The sequence below is a fragment of the Cricetulus griseus genome, chromosome 5 (genome assembly GCF_003668045.3).
Source record: "Cricetulus griseus strain 17A/GY chromosome 5, alternate assembly CriGri-PICRH-1.0, whole genome shotgun sequence".
Classification (NCBI taxonomy): Eukaryota; Metazoa; Chordata; class Mammalia; order Rodentia; family Cricetidae; genus Cricetulus; species Cricetulus griseus.
The window spans coordinates 130,061,513-130,086,872 of NC_048598.1; the positions used below are offsets into that span (position 1 = coordinate 130,061,513).

The window sequence follows — 25,360 nt, forward strand, 5'->3', positions numbered from 1 at the left end:
AACATATGAAAGTAATTTACGGTCTTGGCATTTTGTCTTTTAATTTAGCAAATAACTCTCCAAATGTTAGAAAAGAGTGTATTTTGTGCATTTCTTAGTTTTATTTTAAATAGTTATTACCTAATAAATTATGACCATTAAGCCCGTAAGAAGGCCCAGATTTCCCAGAAAAAAAAAATGCTGGGGGTACTTGGACAAGGTTATGAAGGGGCCATGGCTCTTGCCAGCCTTCTCATAGGCTTCCTCAAAATTCACAGAAAATGTGACCTCAAACAGGCAAGACAGGATGTTAAAGTAAAACTGACCACCACCGCCAGCTATTTTTTTTTTTTTTTTGATAGTAACTCAATTTTGTGCAGTGTTACAAAGGGTATTTGTTTCTTGCCAAACCTCACAGGGCACCAGCTTAAGAACAGGTGACAAACGTATTAATTGATGCCCAGCTGTCACCACACTTAACATTTGCCCCTGGGGGCATCCTTGCATCTGTTGTAGATTTAGGGTTATTTTGGTATTACCAGAGTTAAGATTTATTTAAGCAGCTGAACACCTATGAGCATTATTTCATAAACAGAAGAGAAGGTGTAAGTCGCACAGTCGATGAGCTCCAATGTGAGGCCGAATGAGAGGCCATGTTTGCCTGTGCTAGGGCCTGCTAAGTGATCAGCTTCAGAATGGCATAAGGAGCACACTGCTGGCAGGGAACTGTGGGAAAGTACTAACCTCTGCCTCCGGTGACAGCTCCTGGGGAGTGAAGGCTAAAGAGACCCAGAAGGTCAAAGTTATGCAAGTAGAAGATGAAAACTCCAAGACTTCGTTCTATGCCCTTGGGTAAAAACCATTTCATTTTACTGCTCCAGATAAGGGATCAGACAGAGAAACAGGACAAACATCTAGTAAGAAAGCCTAGTTGGTCTGTATCTAATTTATCAAAGGTGATTTAATCCTCCCAACAGTCATGAAAATGGGTATTAACTCCCTTTCATGAAATTGAAAATACAGGCTCAGGGGTTAAGAGTTGAATGGTTTTCTTAAGACTTGAATCCAGCTCTTCCCAACCCAAAGCTTGGTCTTTCCATTATGCTCAGAGCTCTCAAGTTGCCAGCATTCCCTTTGATCTTTTTTAAAAGAGAAGCTCTCTTGCCAAACTTTCAGCCTCTACCCTAAGTGGGAGGCAAGAGATCACCTGCTAAAGTGTGTGTTTTCATATATGCAAATTATCACTTTGCATGAAACTCCCCACTTTACAAGTCAACTGCTGCAGGATTTGAAAAAAAAATTTAATCTTTATTTTGTGTACATTGGCACTTTGATCATGGGTGCCAAATCCCCTGGAACTGGAATTACAGACAGTTGTGAGCTGCCATGTGGGTGCTGGGAATTGAACTTGGGTCATCTGGAAGAGCAGTCAGTAATCCTAATCACTGACCCATCTCTCTAGCCCCTGCTGTAGAATTTTTAACTTAGGTGTCCTGGCTGTAGCAGGCTGCCAGACATGGGACCCTTTACACTGAATCCTCATGGCAGAAGAGTCCCAGGTTAACGTTTCCAACTGGGAATCATGTCAATGGTCAGAGAGCAATGTACAATTTCTAAACAACACTAGACAGATCATCACTATGTATGTTTTCTAGGGATAATGTTACATATTATAGTGACAAACTGAGAAGGTTTGGAGAGCTTTCAAACTCATATAAGCAACAGAAAAATCTCAGGTAAGACTGGGAAGAAGGGCCATACCCAGTAGAGAAATCCCAGTTTCTGACGGACACTAATATTAACCCACACTAAGAATCAATTTTGTATGTAAATGTAATACACTGGCTTCTTAAAAAAACAAAAATTGGTTCTTTATATATTATGGGGAGGCAGACCAACTTAAGACTTTCTTAGAGGCCCTCCTGAGAGAACAAAGGGAACTTTAGTTCTATGTCCTTGCCTAGGAGCGGCCTTGGTAAGGCCTGTCTAGCTGGAGCCAATGCCTCAAGAGTCAAGGTTACAGTTTCTGGGAGCCGACTCTTCCCCCTGGGCTATGGTTATCAGTCCTTAGGCAGCTGTATCTGAGGTATCCCATGTTCTTTGCCAACGTGTCTAACTTAGCTGTCTGCTGACCTTGCCCCCCTTTGCTTCCTGGCAAACAGTATATATGAAGCTGTACTTCATAATAAACTAGATTGGCTTGGCATAAGCCATCAGCTTGGCAAAACCGTTTGGTCCCTGGTATTGCTCTTGCTCACTCACTTCTCATCTTCTTTATTTATGATCCTTGGTCCTTTCAACACCTCACTGTTATTACAATCTATTTTGTAATTTTTAATTTTACGTGTATGAATATTTTGCACGCATGTATGTCTATGTACCACATGTGCTTCATGGCTGCAGAGGTCAGAAGATGGTGTTGACTCCCCTGGAACTGGAGTTACAGATGGTTGTCAACTGCCATGTGGGTACTGGGAATTGAACCTGAGTTCTGTGGAAGAGCAATGAGTGCTCTTATCCATTGAGCCATCTTTCCAGCCCCTGATTCTTTATATTTAAAAAATGTTGTTCTGTGAAAGCTTGTTAGAAAAAATGGAGCCAGACAGTGGTGGTGCACACCTTTAATCCCAGTACTCGAGGAGGTAGAAGCCGTCGGATCTCTGTAAGTTTGAGGTCAGCCTGATCTACAGAACTAGTTCCAGGACAGCAGAGCTGTTACACAGAGAAACCCAGTCTGGATCCCCTCCCACCCCCCACCCCCCCAAAACCCCACAAGTATCCAAAGAATATGTAAAACTAAATAATGAACAAACAACCCAATTTAAAAATGGGCAAAAGAATTAGCCATTCATCTAACAAAATAAGCAGCAGCTGGTCACTGGAGCATGTGCGATGCCCATCTCACTCCATTAGGGAATCTCACAGTAGAGATGCTAGCGCATCCCACTCAACTGGCGAGAATGCAGCACCTGACACTGCTAACACCAAATGCTGGAGGACATGGGATTACAGAACACTCACTCTTTGCTGGCAATAACACACAATGTTATAAGGGCTTTGGAAGGGTTTGGCGGTTTCTTAGAAAACAAAACATACATTTACAATGCACCAAGTGTTCCTTTGTATTTAATTCCCTCCCCCGCCATTGAAAACATGACCATGTAAAAACCTGCACACAAACATTTTCAGCACCTTTATTGATAGCTGTCAAAACTTGGAAGAAGTAGGAAGAGGTGAGTGGATCAACAAGTTTGATATGTCCCTATAATTGGATATTATTAAGTAGTAAAAGGAAACAAGCTATTTAATAAAAAGTCAATCTGAAAATGGCACAGGGTCCTATACGATCCCAACCATGGCATTGTGGTAAAAAGATCAGTGGTGACTAAGAACAAAGCCCACTGTCAACCTTTAGCATTCCTAGGTATAACATGTGCTATATTGACACAGGTGTTTCTGTCAGGGAAAGCTAGAGGTTAGGGTGGGAAGTTACATGGAACCCCTTATTTCATTTACTCAATAAAAAAATAAAGACTACTTTTTTTTTTTTTTAAGTCTCAAATGGCAGGTATGTGCCAGGATGGTGGCAGTCATGTGCCAGGATGGAGGTGCACACCTTTAATGCCAGCACTTGTGAAGCAGCAGCAGGCAGATTGTAAGTTCAAGGCCAGCCTGAACAATACATCGAGATCTTATCTCAAAAGCAAAACAAAATTCCCACACAAAACAGTGATTCAACACATTTAAGAACAACATTCTGAGTATTTCTAATTTTTGGTAAAAATTAAAATGACTAACTTCCTACTTTCTGGTGTATACTGTTGCTCTGTCTTGCTTTTCTGGTAATAATTTCCCTGAGTATAATTTTTCATATCCAATGCCTTCCAGAACGATTCCTTCTTGCTTACAGAGGTAAATTATTCTTTGTAATAGAAAATTACTTTATTTGTTGTTGACCCAGTCAAAAATGATGAGTGCTAAACTGAAGCTCCCAACCAAGGTACCAGTGATAAGCAGGAACAAAGCCTGTGGAGACAAAGGACACAGTGAGGGTAAGCCTCTGCCCTTCTCTGAAGTGTAGCTTAGGCTAGTCTGAAATACCCAGCAATCCTCCCACCTTAGCCTCCTAAGAGCTGGGATTGCAGGCATGAGCATCACGACTGACTCCAAGATGTACTTTATATATTAAGGTACATATTGACTTCTTAGACATAGATACAGTAATAAAAAAATGACAAACTATTTCTTAAGATGGAAACCTTAAAGGAAATAGTTGAAAACAACCTACCCCAAGCTTTTTCCATGAGAGAAAATCCTCTCTGCTAAGTTTCAGATAAAATAATCCTGGGAATACAAAAATCAAGCATGTTGAAGTGCTGGCACCTAAAAGGTAGAGAGGAGAAAAACAAGACACCGTTGGATTAAGCCGTGAGAGCAAAAACAGTATTACCCTTTTATTTCTGTGGAGCTAGAAATCAAATCTAAGAAGCCTACACACTGAGATGTCCTCCCCTGTCCCTTTGATTACATGATTTTTTTTTTTTTTTTAGTGGAAACTTACCAACTATACCAAATACATTCCTAATGTCAGGAACATATATTGCAAGTAAAACAATGATAATGTTGAGCGCTAATGTGGTCAGAGAATGCCGAATCCATGAAAATGGAAAATTTGAGAAAAGTATCATCATTAAGGCTTTTCTGGCCTGTGTAGCAGAAAAAAAGAGATTCAGGCAAAATGGAAGGATCAAAGGCATAGCATTTGCTTAGAGAAACACATGTATAGTAACCATAATATTTTTACCCCAGATCATTTATATCCCCCAGACACAGCATAAACTATCATTATGCAGTGTTTTTACACACAGAAACCTTTCTGAGTGAGCTTCATAAAAATTATTTTGCTTAAATTCCACACAAAAGTTTCACAGGCAATTTTTTTTTTTTAGATTCTGTAATTTGAAAAATTACAAGCAATAACAGTGTGTTGTGAAATCACAAAGAACAATTTTCATTAAATTCAACAGGCAAACAAACTTTCAAGTGGAAAAAAAATAAACCATGGCATGGAAAAGAAATACCATTCTCTTTTATTTCTGTTATCTGTTCTATGGCATGTAGATCCAAAAAAAAAAAAAAAAAAAAAAAAAAAAAGGTCCCCACATCTTCTGTTGCTAGGGCAGGTCACTGGCAACCACAGCCCACAAGGACTCCTGGTCCTCCAGTCTCACAGGGAGGGGCAAGAATTCTGTAAGGTCCCAGTCATTAGACACTCACATGAGTTCAAGATGCCTAGGCAGAAGCATTTCTACCCATTGCCATTGTTTTCATTTTCATGGAAATTCTTAAGATTCTTATGTGTAGCAACTGGATACAGAATGGGAATCTGTTCCCCCTCTCAAATTCTAGAACAAGTACAAAGCCTAAGCATGAACTGCCCGTGGAAAGCAACCTGTAACAGGCCAAGAGGGGCTCGTTTCTGCTGACTTGACTGCCTTTGCTTTGTGCATATTCTTTTGAAAACTGAATACAGAAAGACACTCCCCCACTCCCACAAAAAACAAAAACAAAAACCAAAAAAAAAAAAAAAACCCACTTTAGAACTCAAGTCTCTAAATTGGAAACAAAACTGAGAGAGAGGTAAATCTAAACTAAATCTCAGAAAGCACAAATTAGCTTCGAGGTTGGCTGTTATTTTTGGGCTTTCATGGGACCATATGCTAGTATGAGGTCTTGGATCAATTACTTGACAAATGAATAAGATACACAAGACTAGCTATGATCCCAAGGTTCTGGTCTGCAGAGAATTAGTGTTGCCATCTTAGGGAGCCACGACACTAAGCAACAAAACCTTTAGGCATACTTACAGGGAAGTGGATCAGAGGGACTGTCAAAAGCACAGCAAACAGTATGCATAGCTTCACAGCCATGACAACAACATCATGTGGCAAGTATTTACTATAACCTTGTAGTAATTCTGACTCCACTTTGTCTGTAAATAAATTAAAACAACAGCAGCAGCAGCAATCAGGGTCGAATTATAAACTATGCACCACTATATCAATAATAGCAAAATTATTTTCTGTTGGCTCATTGCATCATAGTAGGCTTGGATCCCATTCTGGAATTCATTTCTGGCCCTTTTCTCTCTGCTACTTAGTATTTTCCTGAGATGTATACTTCTTTCTACAATGTATTACATTTATTTATTTATTTGGGTGTGTCTGTGCCACTGCGCGCACACACACACACACACACACACACACACACACACACACACACACACACACACACACACACACACACACACGGAGCTCAGAGGACAACTTGCAGCAGTTGAGTCTCTCCTTCTACCATGTGTGTCCTGAGAATCAAACTTAGGTCACTGGGCTTGGTGGCAAGTGCTTTACCGGCTGAGACATCTGCCAGCCCATGTCAACTCTTGTATTCTTTTAATAAACTTTAAACCAGGACACACAAAATCTCCAAAATAAGGACAAAAAAATTGTATTTAAAGCATCTCCTTAACCAGGTGTGGTGGTGCATGGCCTTTATCAAAGCAATGGGGAAGCAGAGGCAGATGGATTGTTGGGAGTTTGAAGCTAGCCTGGTCTACCTAGCAAGTTTCAATCCAGTAAGGCCCAGTTACAAAAACAACAAAATAAAACAAAACACAAACCAAAGCAAAACTCTTTAGAACTTGTCCATAATTTTAACGAAAGTGTCTGTAAAGTGCTTGCATGTAATTACTGCTAAACTTGGTCACCATGGCAATGAGATAAGTAGGCTCACAAATACCAGGCAGAGCATCCCACACTTTTGTGATAGCTTTCCCTCTATACCAGCGTTTTCTCAAATTTCCCAGCATTTTGTGTAAGACTATACTTTCAGGGGTTGTTTCTGTAGTCTGCACGGTGTTTGTGCATACTATCAGCTTTGTCTGTTTCCATCTTACATAAGAGACAATGAAGCCTTAAGAAAATGGCATCTTTAGGCAGGACAGAGAGAGACAGGACTGAGAGATGCCAGCCCTGCTTTCCATTCAGATGGTTTCCCTCACCCGGGTCCTGTGAGAAAGAACCAGAGCATTCACACCACACCTCAAGACCTATGGACAAAGATGAGTTTGGACTTAAAATACAATGGGTCTTTTTCATTTCAGAGAATGGGGTTTTAGAAATAAGACAATCACATTTTAAAAATACAAAAATTGGAGGAAATAAAACTCACATATGCTTCTGCTTTTCTAAGTTTTAAGAGATAAGACAACTCCCTAAAAACACGACAGAAAGTCTATACACCATGAACAAATCTGAGCAGCAGGAGGAGGTTTAAACAATGAGCTACACTGATTCTACAGTGAGATGACAATGCAAAGGGAATGTGTGTTTGGGGACCTGAATGCTCCAGTCAGCACTACAGGGGAGGCATCCTGAGCAGGAGGACAAAGAGGGCAGCGAGTGAATGAGGTGAGAGGCACTGGAGACCCAGCAAAGACAGCCCTGCACAGGGTTGGATCTGACAAGCTGAAAGTACAACTACTTAGGAATTGGTTAATTTTAATTGTCAAAATCTCTGGTGTGCCCGTGAGGGTTTTCTTGATTAGGAAGGATAGTTAAGATAGGAAGACTCAGTGGTGGGTGACACTATCCCATGGGCCAGGACCCCGGACTGTATGAAACGGAGACAGCAAGCTGGACAAGACCTCATTACTCCTGTTCTTCTGACTACGAGCACCCCGCCCCCCCCCTTTCCTGCCATGATGGACTGAATCGTGAACTGGGAGCCACAATAAACCCTTCCTCCCTCAGGCTGCTTTGTGCCCCAGGTACTTTGTTGCAGCAATGAGGAATGTAAGACAGAAAGAGGAGTGTATTGTGACCCAAATTACACACAAGTAACAGAGTGGACAGAAAATATCAGAAACAAAAAAAAAAACCAGAAAGTCACTGCTATAATCACTGAAGTAATGAGGCTCTGAGCTAGGCTCATTGGCACAGGAGAGAAACAAAATTGTCTACAATGCTACAGACAAAAGTTACAGAATGAAGAATGGAACTAGGTAGGAAAACTGGGAGGAACCAAGAAATCTGGATTCTATTTCCAAATCTGTGAGATACTTGGGAGTCTTTGGAGAAATATGGCAAACTATTTTATTTCCATTTTCTGAATCATAAAATGGGCTATTAACACTTCTTTTTAACAACCTCACAGACATTAAAATGGCCTGGTTACCCAATGTTTGGGCACCGGCCTGGCTCACCAGAGGGACACTTTTCCTCTTTAACATCTGTGATTAGAACCAGTATTATTAGATGTAAGTATCAACATACTTACAGACCCCTTTAATCTGACAAAAGTCCGATACTAACTAAGCTTTCAGAGTCTGGGATAAAGATTCCAATCAGCTCCAGAGTATTAAGAACTACATTTACTAGAAACACTACTTCCCCAGGGGGAAAACCTTCTGAGCCAGCCCTCCTCTATTCTTAGCCCAGCTTTAGCATATGTAAGGAACAATTACAGCACACTTATTTGGACTCAGAAAAAGCTTCACAAATTTTAGAAAGGACCTGATGGTGATTTTTGCAAGTCATTTTCACCACTGGTGTCATGTGGCTTAAGACACTGAGGAAGATTTCCGTAAGGTCGTAAGGTCGAAGCAAGAATACAGGCTTGCATGCAGAAAGCTGCCTTTAATTCCAGGCCACTTTACCTCTCTGGAATAACACTGCTAACCCGAAAAGATGAATGACAAGCTTGAACTTCAGGCTAGGCCTACCAAACTAACAATTTCCTGCTTTCAGACAGCTCTGACTGCACCATTTGAAAGTCACAATACAAGGCATTTCCTGATTACAATTAACAATGGAAAGAAAAAGAACTACTACAAGGAACAAATTATTACTCCTGTCCTCCACCTTTGGGAGGGTGTTGTCACCCATCTGCCAACGGCCTGGTGATCCTATCAGCTGTACATTCCTTCAGTACACAGCATCTGAATGCACAGGGTCTATGGAGAAGGGCTAAGTTAGAGGTACCTGACAGCTTGACTCAGCAACGTGGCAAATCCCTGCCTAGGAAACACTTCATCTTCATGATGAAAGTAATGGTGGATGGATGTCAGACAGACATATGACAGGGACTTAGAAAAGTCACGGTTTCCTGAAGCTCACTTTAATCAGAAGCTAGGACACAGCAGTATGGCCTAGGCTTTGTGTCTTTTAGAGGTGGCACAGTGTTGAAAGCACTGGATTTGGAGAAGGAAAAACAGAACCCGAGCTTCTGTTCCACGTGTCTCTGGAGGTAAGTGGCCTCATTACTCATCTAAACAAGCCCATCTGAGTTGTTGGGTGGCAGGCACTGTGCTCGGCCTGGGCAGCATGCTTTTCTGAATAATACACAGAACTCCACTACTCTCACCCTGTGGCAGGACAAAATGCAAGTACAAATTTCGATGAGTGGGTTGGCCTTTGTTACTGTTGAAATAAGACAGGAAGGGAGGAACTACAGAACCATTGTAATTGTGTCACATGGTGATAACACCTAGACAATAGAGCACATACTGAAAAGCTGTCACACAGAAGAGGGGCTTTGGAGAGGGCTCAGTTGGTACAATGGTTGCCTTGCAGCTATGAGGATCTGAGTTCCATCCCTAGAATCCATTTTTAAGAAAACTGCGTATGGTGGTATGCTGTAGAATAATCCTGTACACTGTGAAAATGTATTCCTCTGATTGTTAATAAAAAGCTGAGTGGCCATTAGCTAGGCTGGATTTTGGGGCAGAGAGAATGCTGGGATGAAGAGGGAGGAGCCAGAGGAGTCTCTAGGAGAGGCAGAGGGAGCAGGAGATGAACATGCCATGCTAATAAAGATACCGCCACATGGTAGAGCATAAAGAAGAAATATGGAGCTGGGCATTGGTGGGACACGCCTTTGATCCCAGCACTCGGAAGGCAGAGACAGACGGATCCCTGTGAGTTTGAGGCCAGCCTGGTCTACAGAGTGAGTTCCAGGACAATCTGCAACACAATACAGAGAAACCCTGTCGAGAGAGAGAGAGAGAGAGAGAGAGAGAGAGAAACCCTGTCGAGAGAGAGAGAGAGAGAGAGAGAGAGAGAGAGAGAGAGAGAGAGGAAGAAGAAGAAATATGGGCTAATTTAAAACATAAGGCAACAAGTCTGAGGTATTGGCTGAGCATTTATAATTAGTATTGTTCTGTTGTGGTTGTATGGGAATGACTGCCAGGACACTGAAAACCTCTGCCTACAGTGGTATGTGCTTATAAACCCAGTATTGGGGTGGCAGACAGGTGTCATCCTTGCAGCTTGCTGACTAGCCAGCCCAAAAGCCAACTTGTAAATTTCAGGTCCAGTATCAGACCTGTTTCAAAACAAAACAAAACAAAACAAAACAAAAACCAAGGTGGAGGCTCCCGGAGAATGACACCTGAGCTTGTCCTCTAACCTCCACCCTCACAGGTGCACACATGTATCTGTCCCTATATACTATACAACATAAGAATAATTAGAAGCATAGTGCTGAAATAGGGAACCTAAAATTGAGACAATTATAATAGTTAGGATGATGGTAATATATAGCTATGAAGAGCTCTCATTTGAGAAGGACTATTATGTGCCAAATACTATAGCAGAATTTTATATAGAATTCATTTCTGCCTCACTATAATCTGTGCATTTGTGCTCACATTACTGATTAGGAGCTGAAGATGCTTCAAGGTAGAGGCTCCCCTCAAGGTCATAGAGCTAGTTAGGGAATGGCAGTTAGTTATATGACCCAGATTTGTTGGATTCCAAAACCGGTATGGTTCTCAAAGGGCCTAGGCCATGTGGTGGTATAAGAAAACAGTGACTAAAAACTTGCAGCTTGGAGAAACAGGGAGAAAAGTATTAATAAAGTCCACAGCTGGTGACCACCAAAGTCTCAAACTTGAAAGGTGCACAAAGCCATCAAGCAGGTCACCAACAGTTAAGCACCCCCAAGTAGTATCAGCCATTCACTTGCAGTCACTATAAAAACATTTATAAGTTGAAGAATACATTCAAAACTGGGTGAGTTGAACAGCATGTGCTATGATGTGATTGTTTGCAATCTTTGCTCATATTTTCTTTCTTCTTCTAGACTTTGTTTTTGTTCTTGACATTCTTGTTTAAAGTAGAAAAAAAACCCCAATAAACTATGCAGGAAACATTTCCAAAATAAATACAAGAGAATTTTGCTCATGTTTTATAAGTCTACAAGTGTCTTTAAGAAACTTAAAGAGAAAGGCCCTAGTGCAGCAGAGGCATCGATGTGCTTAAGCACATGCTCTATGGATGCAGTGATGCCCAACAGCTGAGTGCTGTACTATCTATCTTTTGCTTCCTGAGTTGCTCTTTTGTAATTATTGAGGTGGTTTACTTTCCTAACCTGTAAGTTTCTCATCTAGAGTCTAACATACTAAATATGTACTTTTTTTTTTTTTTTTTTTTTTTTCATTTTTTGAGACAGGGTCTCACTATGTAGTTCTGAGTATCCTGGAACTCACTATGTAGACCTGGCTGATCTTGAACTCACAAAGTTTCTCCTGCCTCCACCTCCTGAGTGTTGGGATTAAAGATGTGCATCACTGTACCTGGCTTTGGATATGCAATTTTAAAAGATCCACATCGTTATTTTATAGAGATATTAATATGTTTGAAATTTTACATAAAAGTCTAAGAAAAATTTTAGGGGCTAGATAGATGGCTTAGCGGTTAAGAATGTGTAGTACACTCACAGAGAACAGGAATTTGACACTCAAGTTGGAGGGGACACAGCCACCTGTTTCCGGGGTAATTCCAGCTTCCTGGGACCCGATGCCCTCTTCAGGCCTCCAGAGGTACTCTACTCACACTTAGACACATACGTACATACACACAAAATATAATTAATTAAATTAAAAATCTAAAAAGCAGGAACACTTTCCCATGAAGTCATTACTCTCAAGTGTGCTTCACCTTTGTCAGAGAAAGGACATAACAAAGTCACCACAGGACTGACATGTGGCCTGCCAGATGAACTTACTAGGGAAAGGTGGAAAGAATGGCCACAGGCAGGTGTGAGGTCACCTATGCTTCCTTCCTCACCTATAGTTAAGAATATACTCACCATAAAAAGTGAGGTATCCAAAGAGTGCAGACACAAAGTAAAGCAGGAAGCTTAAAGCAATTGCTGTATTGGTTACATTCTGCATCCTCTTCTTCGAGGGGCTGAAACACAAAAACCAGCAAGAGTTGGTAAAGCCAGTGATCCCAGTCATATCTGGAGAAACAAGCATCTCTCAGGCCAGTCAGGACTTTTCAGATAATCTTGAGTAGGATTCAGGACAACAGAAAAGGACTCGTAAGTGAGAATGCAATTCAATAGGCAAGCCCCAGAGGTAAAAGCACATTTCCAGAGTACCACAGTACCTTTGAAGCTCACAGTAAATGGGCAATATTGAGGTATGGCAGAGAAATGAAAAGGCCATGGTTGGTAGGGCATAAATACTCTGAAAAAAAATTTAGAAGACAAAATCATTAAATGCTACTCCATTTTTATTTGATTTGGTTCTGTTTTAATTACACTTTAAAAAATGTGTATGTGTGCACCCACATACCCATGCCATTTAGCACTTGTAGGGAGGGGTCAGAGGAAAACTTGTGGGAGTCAGTATTCTCCTTCCACCACGTGAGTTCTGGTGAATAGGGCTTGGTAGCAGGCACCCAATAATACAACTGAGACACCTTGCCAGCCCAACAATAAGGTTCTTTAAACAACTTGGTTGAATTTATTTCATCTTTTATGAATGATCTCTTTATAAGACTTTTGAGAGGGGTGTGTGCGGGCAGTAGGTGTTTAGCTTCCAGGTAGGTGGCTTGCTTATTCGGACCTCAACAGTTTCTGGCTGGCCTCTCATATCATGTTGCTTTATTACAATCACCATCTTCTACAGTATTTGAATAAGATAGAAATAATTTAGGAAAGATATAAATAGCTACTTCTAAGGACATTTTATTATAATTGCCAGTCATTCTTAAGGTATGCACAATTTAGATACATCTCATTACCCCAAGTGGCAATAACGCTTGAATCTGCTTTTACTTACTCAGTGCAAGTAAGGACTAAAAATAGAAACCACATCTTTGTGCTGCCAGAATCTTTGACCAAGATCCTTTTTAATGAACACAAAGATCGTTAATTCTAGACCTGAAAAACTCCTTGTAATACATAAACCTATAGTTTCCTTAAAAATTATTATTAGAATACTTAACAAGAGCCAGAGAAAACTAGCAAGCCAAAAAGTTACCCTATAAATTAAATTACTGTCTTTAACAAATGGATGGCAGTGATTTCTCTTTTCTGGTCTAAAAATATTTTTCCTTAGCTAGCATTAGGCTATTCACCAAAAGAACTTCCAGATGAAGACCTACTTTGGGGTATGGTACCTAGGAAATCACGTTCCCTGAAGCTGTGTTAGGGGAATTAGAGTTTAAGTCACAAATTCTCTGTTTCATATATTACTCAATTTCCCAGCTTGTCAATTACCCTACCTAGATCTTTAAGGCCTGTGGAGGTCTTTACCCTGTGAAAGATGTGGTAAGCTCCCTTGTGGGGCTTGAGAGACATTTCTTAGTTAGAAACTGGGGATAAAAAGGAAAGTTTTGCATGGAGGACTAACCACATTAACATTCTATATAATAAAGCTGTGCAGTGAGTCTAGTGTCTGGGACCTACAAAACAGCATTTCAGCAGAAATACAATGAGGAGAAGGAACAGGCTCCCAGAAATAGGAAGACAGCTTTCCCACCATGCAGATGGCAGCTCCTGTTTCTCTGCTCACGCTCAGGGGCTCTTCCAGGCATTTTCAGGATCCTACAGCTCTCTTAGAGCGGGCAAGGGACTTGGTCTTCTGGTCTCTGCTCTGAGCATCATAAATTCCCTCTTGGAATGCTGTGCAGAAGGAGTATGGCAGTGCTCAACTGCTGATCCAATGATGAGGCTGTTTAGCTAGAGACCAAAGTCCTTTTCACAGGGGAGGAGTTTTTGATGTAATTGGCGATTTAACTTTACAAGTCCAGAGCAACAGGAAAACCGTATCCACAGAGGACCTCACTGGCCAGACCAGACATTTGGTAAATCTGTTCTTTTAGGCAGTGGCCCATTTAAAACAGGCTCCATTTAAAGGCATGCCAAAAGAAAGAAAAGAAAAAGGTGGCTGTTTCATAATGGGCCACCCTGTGTTACATAATATTATTCTTCTGGTAGGCAATCCTATACTTAGCACTTTCATGAAAATTAATTAGGTACAGGTATAAAGACCTGAGAGACCCTGTTACACAAATCTCTTAAAACTTGAAATGTGAAAAATCAGCCGAAAGTATCTGTTAATAAGTTACACACCTCTTTGGAGAAATGAAAGAGCTTTGGTTTACAGTCATCTGTAGCATTTGAAATCTGTTTAAGAGTATTGAGGGGAAAAGAGAAACCAATAGCGATTAAAAGTCAGAATACAGCAACAAATATGATGAATTTATTACTACTACATTTTCAAATCAAATTACTTCAAAGCAAAGTTCTAAAATAAAATGTAACCATTTCTTTTTCATTAATTAGAAAAAAAAGTAGTCATTTACCTCCCATTTCTTTTTTAGCTGAAAAGTTAAAAATAAAAGAACCTAAAAATGATCACCTGGAACACTCCATCGATGCACTTTAAGGTCACAGGACAAGGGATGGACCATTTTTTAATTACTACCTGTAGAAGTAGAACAGCCAATACTCAGATGATCTGTAGCAGAACTCAACTCAAGTTGATCTCAACCAGGACATCATTTTAAATAATGCCAAATGGGAGGCTAACAGATGAATCCTTGCTGTTCCCATCTTCCCCACATAGAATGGGGTCACCCTTTTACATGATCACTGGGTAGAGAGGGAGGGCCCAGGGTACCTTACATCTAATCAGGGGGGAATCTTGCTTATGAAAGACACAATGTGCTCTTGTGTCAGTTTTCTAAAACTCCAGCAGTACCCTGGTTCTCCACCCCCCCCCCCCGTTTGTTTTTTAAAGTGCAACTCCAAAGGAAGCATGTTTTCAATGATGACTGCACAGAATATATTATTTGTGTCAGCAGGAGATGAGCCTGGCACAGCAAGCAGATGAGCAGGAACTTTAATACAGAGCATGACCTGATGCACAACCACTTTCACCTCTTCACGTTTGTGTTATTCTGGTCAATGTGAAGAGAGCTGCCTAGAATCTGGGCAGAGAGCTAGGGAACTCCAGCTGGTAGAAATAAATGTAAAAACAAACAAACAAAAAACAAAAAGAAAATTAAAAAGAAGCCCAGAGGGATGGCGTTTCCCAGAAACCATCAATGAACATGTTTCAGGATTTGACTCTTAATTGTGGTCATCCTGTTCCTAGAGCCACAGTTGTGGCTGTGTCAACACTGCCATTGTAGCCCTTGTTGCAGGCACGTAATTACTCTGTAAATATTTGCTTCAGGCTAAATCCCAGCATACAAAGGGGCAGAGAGAAGAAAGGAAGTATTTGTCTTTGCAGGAGACCAGTAAGTAAATACTATTCCTATTTGGAACTTATCTAGTTTGGGATTTTAACAAATTCAATCAAAATTTTATACAGTGATAAATCTAAAGAAAACACACACTTTTAGGATTAAGTTAATGAGCCAACCTGAGTCACTTTTAGTTTAAAATCTCACCCAAAAGGGGGTGGGAATGTCTAAGGACAAACTGGGTATTTGCAGGTTAAGTTTTCAATATAAAACCAAGTTTAACCATCAAAAGAAAAGAACAAACGCAGAACCAGGAATCTCATTATCTTTTTTTTCTTCTGAAAAGCCTTAAAAGAGAGATAGAGAGATAGAGTGTGGGTGAGGGGGAAGTGGCTGGTCTCTCTTGTGCCCAGCTGATGTGACTCCAAACTAGTGTCCTCTTCCTGGGGTTCTGACAGCAACAGCACTTACTGAGCACCCCTGAGGGCCAGGTCATGAACACCAGGCCTTGAGCGCCACAGGGGCACTACTCCCTTTCTTTCTTGCTTGGTCATATGCTACTATAGAAGCCTTCAAGTCAAAATCCTTGCAAAAAAAAAAAAAAATTCTCCAAGATACAATACAATCTATCTCATCTATTAGAAAGAGTTATTAGCAACTTGACTTTACACTAACATAAATTTGGTTATTACAGCTAATTCCTGTGCAAAGGGTCGTCCACACATCAAAGATGCATGGTGGGAAGGGGTGGCCAGAGTTGCAGAGAGGAGAGCTTCCCAGGGTAAGAAGGTAATCCTGGGGACGGAGAGACAAGAAGAAGAATGACCTGAAGCACTAAAAATACTTAATGCACTGGCACAAACAGCCCTTCTGCCTCCTCCCTGCTCAAGCCCTACCCACCCCTGCAGGCCGGCTCCTGCTTTATTCTTTCCAAATCCCTTCTCAGCAACCCCTCCCTCCTCTCAACTCTAGTGACTTTTTTCAAGGTGACCAAAAAGGTAAGTTAAAGAAAAATAATCAAAGCATCTGTTGTGTCACACTGAACCAATGATAAATTGAAATTTATTTTTAAATTTAGATGTTCTCAGGGTAAAACTAATACTAAGTTTCTAAGTGAAAGTCGGGGTCTGAGAGAACAGCTGGTAGAGACACTTTGATCTACAATGCTCGAAGAATATAATTCAGAAAACGTTTTCTGGGTTGATTGCATAGAAGGTAATATAAATGCAATAGACTTATACACACACGCTTTAAAAACAATCAGTGAAGATAGTGGCACATGTTTTGAAAAAAGTCAGTTAGCTGAGCATGGTGGAGCAGACCTTGGATTCTAGCCCTCAGGAGGCAGAGGTGCGGGCAGATGGTTTTCTGTGAATTCTAGGCTAGGCTGATCTATACTCAAAACATAGACTCTGTAATACATACGGCAACAAAAGACAGAATGAAAACAACAACATCATCTTCATAGTCTCATTGTAGGCCAAATTTCAACTCTTCTCACAGGCAGAAATCTAAGCAGATGATTTGTAGAACATCATGATAAAATAGGAGAATTATTTCCATATGACAACTGAAGCAGAAAGCTGCATTGAATTAAAGAGTATCTACTATGGCAGAAACAAAAACTGTAACAGACATATTGTATCAATACATTTCACCTATGTTAAGCTATTGACTGTGAAAACTGAATTACTTCTACCTATGAAATGCCTGCCTTGTTGAATAACTATGAGGAAAAAAATTCAGTATGTTATCTACACTCATTTGAGAACCATATATTCCTATGTATATGTGGAAAACCTTCTAACCATGTAGATGCCTTTCAACAATTAATTACCTTAGAATGAAAATACTTAGTTCCTCTCTAAACTATGGAACCTAAAAAAAAAAAAATACATGCTCAGTTCATTATTTAAATGGCATTGGGCTGGGTAGAGGGAGAATTTTAATGTAGGTAAACTCAACAAATGATAAAGCACTGTTAAATATTTTCAGCCTTAAGAACATTCCTTATAGGGCTGGAGAGATGGCTCAGAGGTTACGAGCACTGGCTGCTCTTCCAGAGGACCTAGGATCAATTCCCAGCATCCACATGACAGTTCACAACTGTCTGTAATTCCAGTTTCAGGGTATCTGACACCTTCATACCAATGCAAACACAATAAAGGTTTTTTTTTTTTTTTTTTTTTTGAGACACGGTTTCTCTGTGTAGCTATGGAGCCTATCCTGGCACTCGCTCTGGAGACCACGCTGGCCTCAAACTCACAGAGATCCACCTGCCTCTGCCTCCCGAGTGCTGGGATTAAAGGCATGCGCCACCAACACCCAGCTAAAGTTATTTGTTAAAAAAGAACTTTCTTTATAATATACATGTTCATGAATAGTGAAATCAGAGTTACTTGCACTTATTTTAGTTGTTTTCTCCCGTGTCTCAGATGATTCAGCCAAAGTGAAATGTAATGCAAACATGACTGATGTATATACACACAGTGAGTATGTGGTTACTTGTTTGTGTGGCTGTGTATGTGGGGTGTGCATGTGGTTGTGTTTGTATGGAGCTTTGTGTGTACATGTACGTAGTGGCAGGTGGTTGCATACAGTGTGGCTGTGTGCACATGTGTCTACCCACATGTGGAAGCCAGAAGTCAACATTGGTGTTATTCTTTAGGAACCACTCATGTTGCTTTTTGAGAGAGTCTCTCACTGGCCTGGAGTGTCCCGGAGGAGTAGGCCAGGTTGGCTGGCCTATGAGGCCCAGAAATCCACTTGTCTCTGTCTCCCCCAGCACTGGGATTACAAGCATGTACCAACATGCCCAACTGTTCACATGGGTTCTGGGAGCTGAATGCAAGCCCTTGTACTTGCAGGGCAAACACTCTCGGCTGAACTATCTTCCCAGTCTGGAGACTGTTCTGACAGTTCTGGAATTTGGCTATCTAACTTGATGTGTGACATTCCCCCCTTGTTTCATTTATTGGTAATTATTAAGAGAAAGTTATATATTTGTAGCAAATTTGAAATGTTTAATCCTATGTAAGCTTGGCATTTAGATACTTACTATGGGATAAACTACAGTGCAAAGAAAGTTTTTAAAAAATTATATACAAGGACATATGAGTTAAACTGTCATCTGATATAATATATAAAACTGAGCTAATTAAAAATACATTTTCTGGCTGGGTGTTGGTGGCACACGCCTTTAATCCCAGCACTCGGGAGGCAGAGGCAGGTGGATCTCTGTGAGTTCGAGGCCAGCCTGGTCTCCAGAGCGAGTGCCAGGACAGGCTCCAAAGCTATACAGAGAAACCCTGTCTCGAAAACCAAAAAAACAAAAAAACATTTTCTGCATATGAAAACAAATGACTCCCAATACTATGTCTATGAGAACACTTACGTTGAGTAAGCAGACTGGACAGGGCTGCAGTCACACCCAGCTCTCCTTTGCTATCAAGTCTGAGAACCCATCACTTCAGTAATGGAATAAAGCTTCAGGAAGTGCTGTGTTAACTGACTGTACAGAGCACAGCCCTCCTGCTTCTCCAAGGAGTGCTATGCTATCCAGTGGCCTATTCCACCCAGAGTCTTAACAGAAGGGCTCTTCGTCCCTCTCTGCTAAGCACAAGACACTAAACTTAAAATGTTGTTTTAAGCTTTTTTAAAATGGACAAAATGAATAATCCTATGACCGAAATTGTTTGCAAAAAAAAAAAAAACAAAACAAAACAAAGAACAGTGCTTTTAAGAATATAAAATGGGCTACTGTGCCCAGCACAAAGCCGTTAAAAGATGTGATTAATACAGTTGCAGTTTTGCGATGGAATAAGCAATGTATTATATTTTAAACTTACCACAAGAGCAAAGAACACCATAAAGAAAAATGATAAACTGCTTGTGTAGCCAAGAAAGCCTGTAAAATACCAATAAAATAAAAAGCAATTTATAGGGCAAGTGATCCTGACGCACAAACAGGGCCATGCATCGTGGGCATGTTTCCGATTGCAGCTTGGTATCTGGGCCTAGGGCCCGTCTGTCACAGATCATTATGCAGCTCTGCACAGCAGAACGGGAACTGGCTTGCCACTAGCAGTGTGCTGCAAGAGAAGGTTGCTCCTTAATGCTCTGGTGTAACAACTCCATTTTAGTGGGGCAGACAAAATGCTACCACAAGCCAAGTGTTAAGTTAGCTAGGCAGGGCTGAGGACCGAGCAACTGAAAATAGGCCAAGTTTAAATGATTTGCAGCCACCACTCTTCTAAAAACAAGGCACTGTGTGAAGCTTAAAAGCCTGCTACTCTCTGTTCACTCCCTCTCTTGCACCATCCCCCCCCCCCCCCCCAGCAAACAAATCCTGTGTTTCTTCACAGACTTACCTATTTTGGGAAGCAGTGAAAGCGGAAACACAATGCCAACACAGATGATGAGTAGTAGTGTCTGTCCATCAAGATACCAAGACCTGTTAGGAAAAACATTCTGTGTTAGTTAGGTACAGGACATGGGACTCATTTATGTGTATTCTAACACACACACAGAGAAGGGGGGAGATGGGGAGAGGGGAAGAGGGGGAGGGGGACAGGGAGAGAGAGCTAACAACCATCCGTTAGGAAAAAACCTATCTTTTTGTTAAATGATCTTAGAAAAATCTTTTATTGTTTTGTTATTTATTTATTTACTTATTTATTTAATGTGCATTGGTGTTTAGCCTGTGTGTGTAGGGGGGGTCAGACCCCTGGAACTAGAATTACTGGCAGTTGTGAGTTGTGGGTGCTAGGAATTGAACCTGGGTCCTCTGGAAGAGAAAGAAGCCAGTGCTCTTAATCCCTGAGCCATCTCTCCACAGTTCCCCCACCCCCATCCCCAAATCTTTTCTTGTTAGTCATGAATATGCATTTAGGAAATAATGTTGCTATAAACCTGTAATCTCGCCGGGCGTTGGTGGCACATGCCTTTAATCCCAGCACTCGGGAGGCAGAGGCCGGCGGATCTCTGTGAGTTCCAGGCCAGCCTGGTCTCCAGAGCGAGTGCCAGGATAGGTTCCAAAGCTACACAGAGAAACCCTGTCTCGGAAAAACAAACAAACAAAAAAAAACAACAAAAAAAAAACAACCCTGTAATCTCAGGAGTTGGGAGGCAAAGGCAAGATCAACAGTGTGAGGCTGCTCTGGACTAGATAGCGAGAGCTTGTTTCAAAATAACACCTAAAGCAAAACAAACACACACAAATGTTCAATGAGATGCCATTTTCAATGACCAAATTAATGAATACTTAAAAATGAGATAATAGTCCATGTTGGTGGGGAGTACTGAGGTATGTCAAACACTGCTCAAAGCTAAAACTGTAATAATTACCGCATGAAAAGCAATTTGGCAAAAGATGCTAAGAGACTTCATATAATTATGCTCTATATCACTTACAAAATACTATTAAAAACAAAGAAACACCATCAATAGTCACAAATATTTTATAAAATAATATTTGAGAACATTAAAAATAATGAAAATTTAAAAAATAAAAAATAGTACAAACTGGAAGCAAACAAATATCAAATACTACAGCTTCTAGGATGACCATGATAAATATGTGTGTGTAGTCTAACATTGTTTTGAGAAAAAATACAGATATTATTAAAAATGGGCAGGGACTTCATTGTTTCTGGGTAGTCGTCATTTTTTTCTCTTCATACTTTTCCACATTTCTCCAGAAGGGATATGAATTTACCAGCTTAAAACACTAAACATTTCTTTGAAAGACAGTAGACTACTGAATGAGAATGCTTAGTTAGTAGTGTGATCGTGTGCTTGTTAATAAAAAAGAAATGTGGACCTGGGAGCCAGTCAGTAAAGCGCCTGCCTTGAAAGCATGAGGGATTGCATTTGATTCATAGAACCACCTAAAAAAACAGCTGGGCACTTGGCACAACACCAGTGCATGCTGGGACATGGAGGAGGGGGGCTTGCTGGCCAGGCAGATCAGACTTGTAAGCAGAAAAACCTTGTCTTAAAAAGAAAAAGAAAAGAGGTGAACAGCACCTAAGAAACAACACTCAAGTTGCTCTCTGACCTCCACACATTTGTGTACACATTCTTATGTGTACACATACACATTCATACCTGTATGCACACACATTCATGAATAGATAGAAGAATAAAAGACACATTTCAGTAACACTCTGAATACACACACACACACACACACACACACACACACACACACACACACGTATATATATGAAGTCAGAAGGATATACCTAGAATACAAAAATGGCTATTTCTACATAGTTAGCAATACATGGGTACACATATGATTTTAATTTCTTAATATATCTAAACTTTAAAGTTTAATTCCCCAAGACCTTAATCTGTGCACATGTGAAATACAAACAATTCATATAAGAAATACAACTAGTAAACATATAGGAAGAAAAATCTAATCACAGTTGCTAATTAAATGTATCTATCCTGAGAGTATTGAAATTCAATTAGTAAATAGTCAAAGATGTGATATGATTGGCACATAGGTATTACTATGTTATTGTCCAATCAGGACTCTCTGGAAAAAGAATGGTAATATGTAGCAAGCACAATGAAAGGGCAGTGGCAATTAGCTAAGAAAATCAACAAAACATAGAAATACAATTGTACCACACTAAGAAAATAAAATCCAGGATAGAAGGGGGTTGGGAAACATCAAAGATCAATAGGGATTCCTTTAGTAAGTGCTTGGTAGATGATTTCAATTTCGCTCTGTGGTAATCCACCCTCTCACCTTCAACAGGTGGCCAGAGTCCCACTGCCTGGAGTTTGCCTTTGCCTGGGTGTAAGAGCTGGCTTCTAGCATGCATGACCTTTACTGTTGAGTGCGTATCATTACAGACTGGCTTGTGAGGACATCCTTTCTGGTATATCTTCATTCATTTCTCCTGGGCAGTGACAACCTCCTCTTTAGGTGCTATTTCTGCAGCAGCAGCAGCAGCAGCAGCAGCAGCAGCAGCAGCAGCAGTAGCAGCAGCAGCAGCAGAAATAGCACTTTGATCATACTTTCCCCTGTCCTGCTCACACACACACCCCCTCCCCTGGTCCTGATTTAACTCCCGTCCTTTGCAAATTCACTACCAGAAGCTAGAAGTGACCATCAAGTGTTTCTGCTCTGCAGGGTCTGATGCTGTGCTCTATCCACACTGGCACAGGCTCCTCGGAGCCTGGTGTGCAGGAAGTGCTACAAAAGCAACCATATAATAAACACGAACTGATACTCACGCTCATCTTCTAATCACTCTTGAATAAAAAAACCAAGTAGGAATTTCAAAATAGCCCTCACCAAGAAACACCTGGCAACTAAATTCTGAATCTGGCAGCAAGCCCGGGGCTCTATGTCTGAAATGTCTTTTCTTTTGGGACCTGGTATCAGACCCAGACAGTTGCAGTGCCAGTAGAAAATGGCCCCAAGGGAACAGCGAGCAGATTCCATCTGTTAGCACTGCTGTTCCTGCTGGAGAACAACACTGCATTGTATACTGAATATCTGTTAAGAGGGTACAGATCGTGATCAATGCTCTAATCATAAAAACATGAAGTAAAAATGCTCACAAACCAACCTGGCTCCCCACCCCCTCTTTTTTTCCAGACAGGATTTCTCTGTGTAGCCCTGGCTGGCCTTGAACATGGAGATCTACCTACATCTGCTTCCCGAGTGCTGGGATTGAAGATGTGTGCCACCACCACCTGGCCCTGAACTGACTCTTTAGGAGGAAAAACAAAACACTAGGAAGGTGGAGTTGTATAAAAGGGTGTTAAGCCATAGGACCACAATGTTCTCCTTGCATAGAACTAAAGGAACACTAAAGTCCTAAGGTAGGGCTGCTATGTGTGACCTGGGGATGGAATTGGCATGACTGACAGCCCTGACTGTGGGGTGTGAAGGCATCAGACTGGCAGAGCTCAGGAATGCTTGGGCTGGAGGGGCACTCAGAGATCACCTTGTTCAACATATTTATTTCATGTGTCTGCAAGAGTCATAAAAGAACCACAGGCTTGTGACAGTAGCAATGCAAACACTCCAAGCCTCAGGAGCTACCCCGAGTTTATGGCATTTATCCAGAAGCCCCTAATCTATTTTAAGGTCACAATTCATTTTCTCCTTAGGACTGAACTTAAAAATCTTAATATGAAAGGATTTTATTTTAAAACAAAGTTTCTCTAGGCCTGGAGATTGGTTATGAATTGTTTCTTATATTTATTGGCTGATGTTAATAAAACCAATCATTAGGACAGTGATTTCTTTATCATTCATTCATTATCAATAAAGGCCATGAGTTACACACAATAGAGTGAATGAATTTCACAGGCATGTCCCTGACAAGTGCACTGTGTTTGGCCATGGAGATAGTCCAAAGAATAGATGAGATTAAACCTAATCCCAGAGAATACTAACCAATAATCAACAGTCTTAAAAAGCACACAGTAAATACATTTATTTTATAAATCAAGATTTTAGGAAAATCTACTGCTCTAAAATTTTTCTAAGAGGGGAAAAGGAATTATCTAACCAAACTTCTGTTTTCCTATTGTGACCTAAATATACATTCTCTTCAAGCCAAAAGAATTAGAGTAAAAAGTTTTATACTTCCTAGAAAACTTGTTTGATCTGTGGATTTAATCCTATATGATAAAAATGCTCCAACTATGAAACACAGAGTATAAATCCTTAGCTGTACTGCAAATGCTTGGCACGCAGATGTTTTTTCCATTTTTAAATGAAAACCAGATTTATTTATAAGTTGCTTTAATTTCATTCTCGAATAGAATGGAACAAGAGTATCGTGTGTTCTCAATTAGGATCTTGCTCACATCCCATATCAATTATGTAACTCAAATGCAAGACAACTTAATTGTGTCAATCATAGTCCCCTGACAAGACCATTAAATGTTAACAGAGAGCTCCCAACTTTTAACAGCTATAGATTAAAAAAAAAAAAAAAGCACGTTATTCTAGGAGAAATATAGATGTATCCTAAGAGTTTGGTATAAGCATTTCTGATCTGGATTTTCAATAGTAACTTTTGAAATTAGAATATAATGAACACAAAATGATTTGACAGCATCTTCATAAAGGGTTTTATAGTTCATAAGTATACATCATGTTTACAGATAATCCAGAAAATAAGGACACCTGAAAGATCTTAACTGAAACTCACAGTAAACCAAACCCTAAAATAAAACATCCACACCACATGATCTCAGTGAAGAAATACTGCCACCCAACACCATCTAGAAATAAACTGCCCCAAAGCAACATTCATTACCACAACACTTGTTTTTGACTTTACAAGGTTGGGCTTTAAAGACTAATGCCCTGTAGCCAATTAATATAGTCTCTTCATAAATGAATAGGTTGCATGTAAACAATGCAAGTTATCAAAAATGTGTGATTTTTAACATGTTGTGAGTGAAAACTGGCGACAGCATTTGAAGCATGCAGCTGTAACAGCCCATTTGTGATAGAAATAGAACATTTCTATAAAAGTTTTACTAATACAACTGAAACGAGTTAATTTCAGCTGTTTAAAACAAATGCTCAAACAACATACATGGCACTGGATTTAAAATGAACAATGCTTTAGCAGACAAAACACCTCCATTTTAATAGCAGTTCTGCTACACAGCACTTTAACTAGTCACTTAAAGCATGCTAATAGAAGTCACCAAATTCAGGACCAAACAAAGGATAAACAAAGACAAATTTGGGGGCTGGAGAGATGGCTCAGAGGTTAACACTGACTGCTCTTCCAGAGGTCCTGAGTTCAATTCCCAGCAACCACATGGTGGCTCACAACCATCCGTTA

At 40.4% G+C, this 25,360-nt stretch overlaps 1 protein-coding gene across 2 annotated transcripts in view; it reads right to left on the reverse strand.

Annotated features, from left to right (window-relative positions):
• Positions 1-3,153: 3,153 nt before the first annotated feature.
• Slc38a6 (solute carrier family 38 member 6) overlaps positions 3,154-25,360 on the reverse strand; it is a 56,775-nt gene continuing 34,568 nt past the window's right edge. The window contains exons 7-16 of one of the 2 annotated variants that reach the window (XM_035445005.1): positions 19,892-19,974; positions 19,370-19,428; positions 14,693-14,758; positions 14,404-14,457; positions 12,432-12,511; positions 12,130-12,230; positions 5,847-5,971; positions 4,541-4,685; positions 4,268-4,362; positions 3,154-4,005 (exon numbers count right to left, since the gene is read on the reverse strand). In XM_035445005.1, the coding sequence (XP_035300896.1) occupies positions 3,922-4,005; positions 4,268-4,362; positions 4,541-4,685; positions 5,847-5,971; positions 12,130-12,230; positions 12,432-12,511; positions 14,404-14,457; positions 14,693-14,758; positions 19,370-19,428; positions 19,892-19,974 (892 nt within the window). In that variant the 3' untranslated portion in view covers positions 3,154-3,921. The remainder of the gene's footprint in view (positions 4,006-4,267; positions 4,363-4,540; positions 4,686-5,846; positions 5,972-12,129; positions 12,231-12,431; positions 12,512-14,403; positions 14,458-14,692; positions 14,759-19,369; positions 19,429-19,891; positions 19,975-25,360) is intronic. The other variant, XM_027418241.2, reaches the window with a different exon arrangement.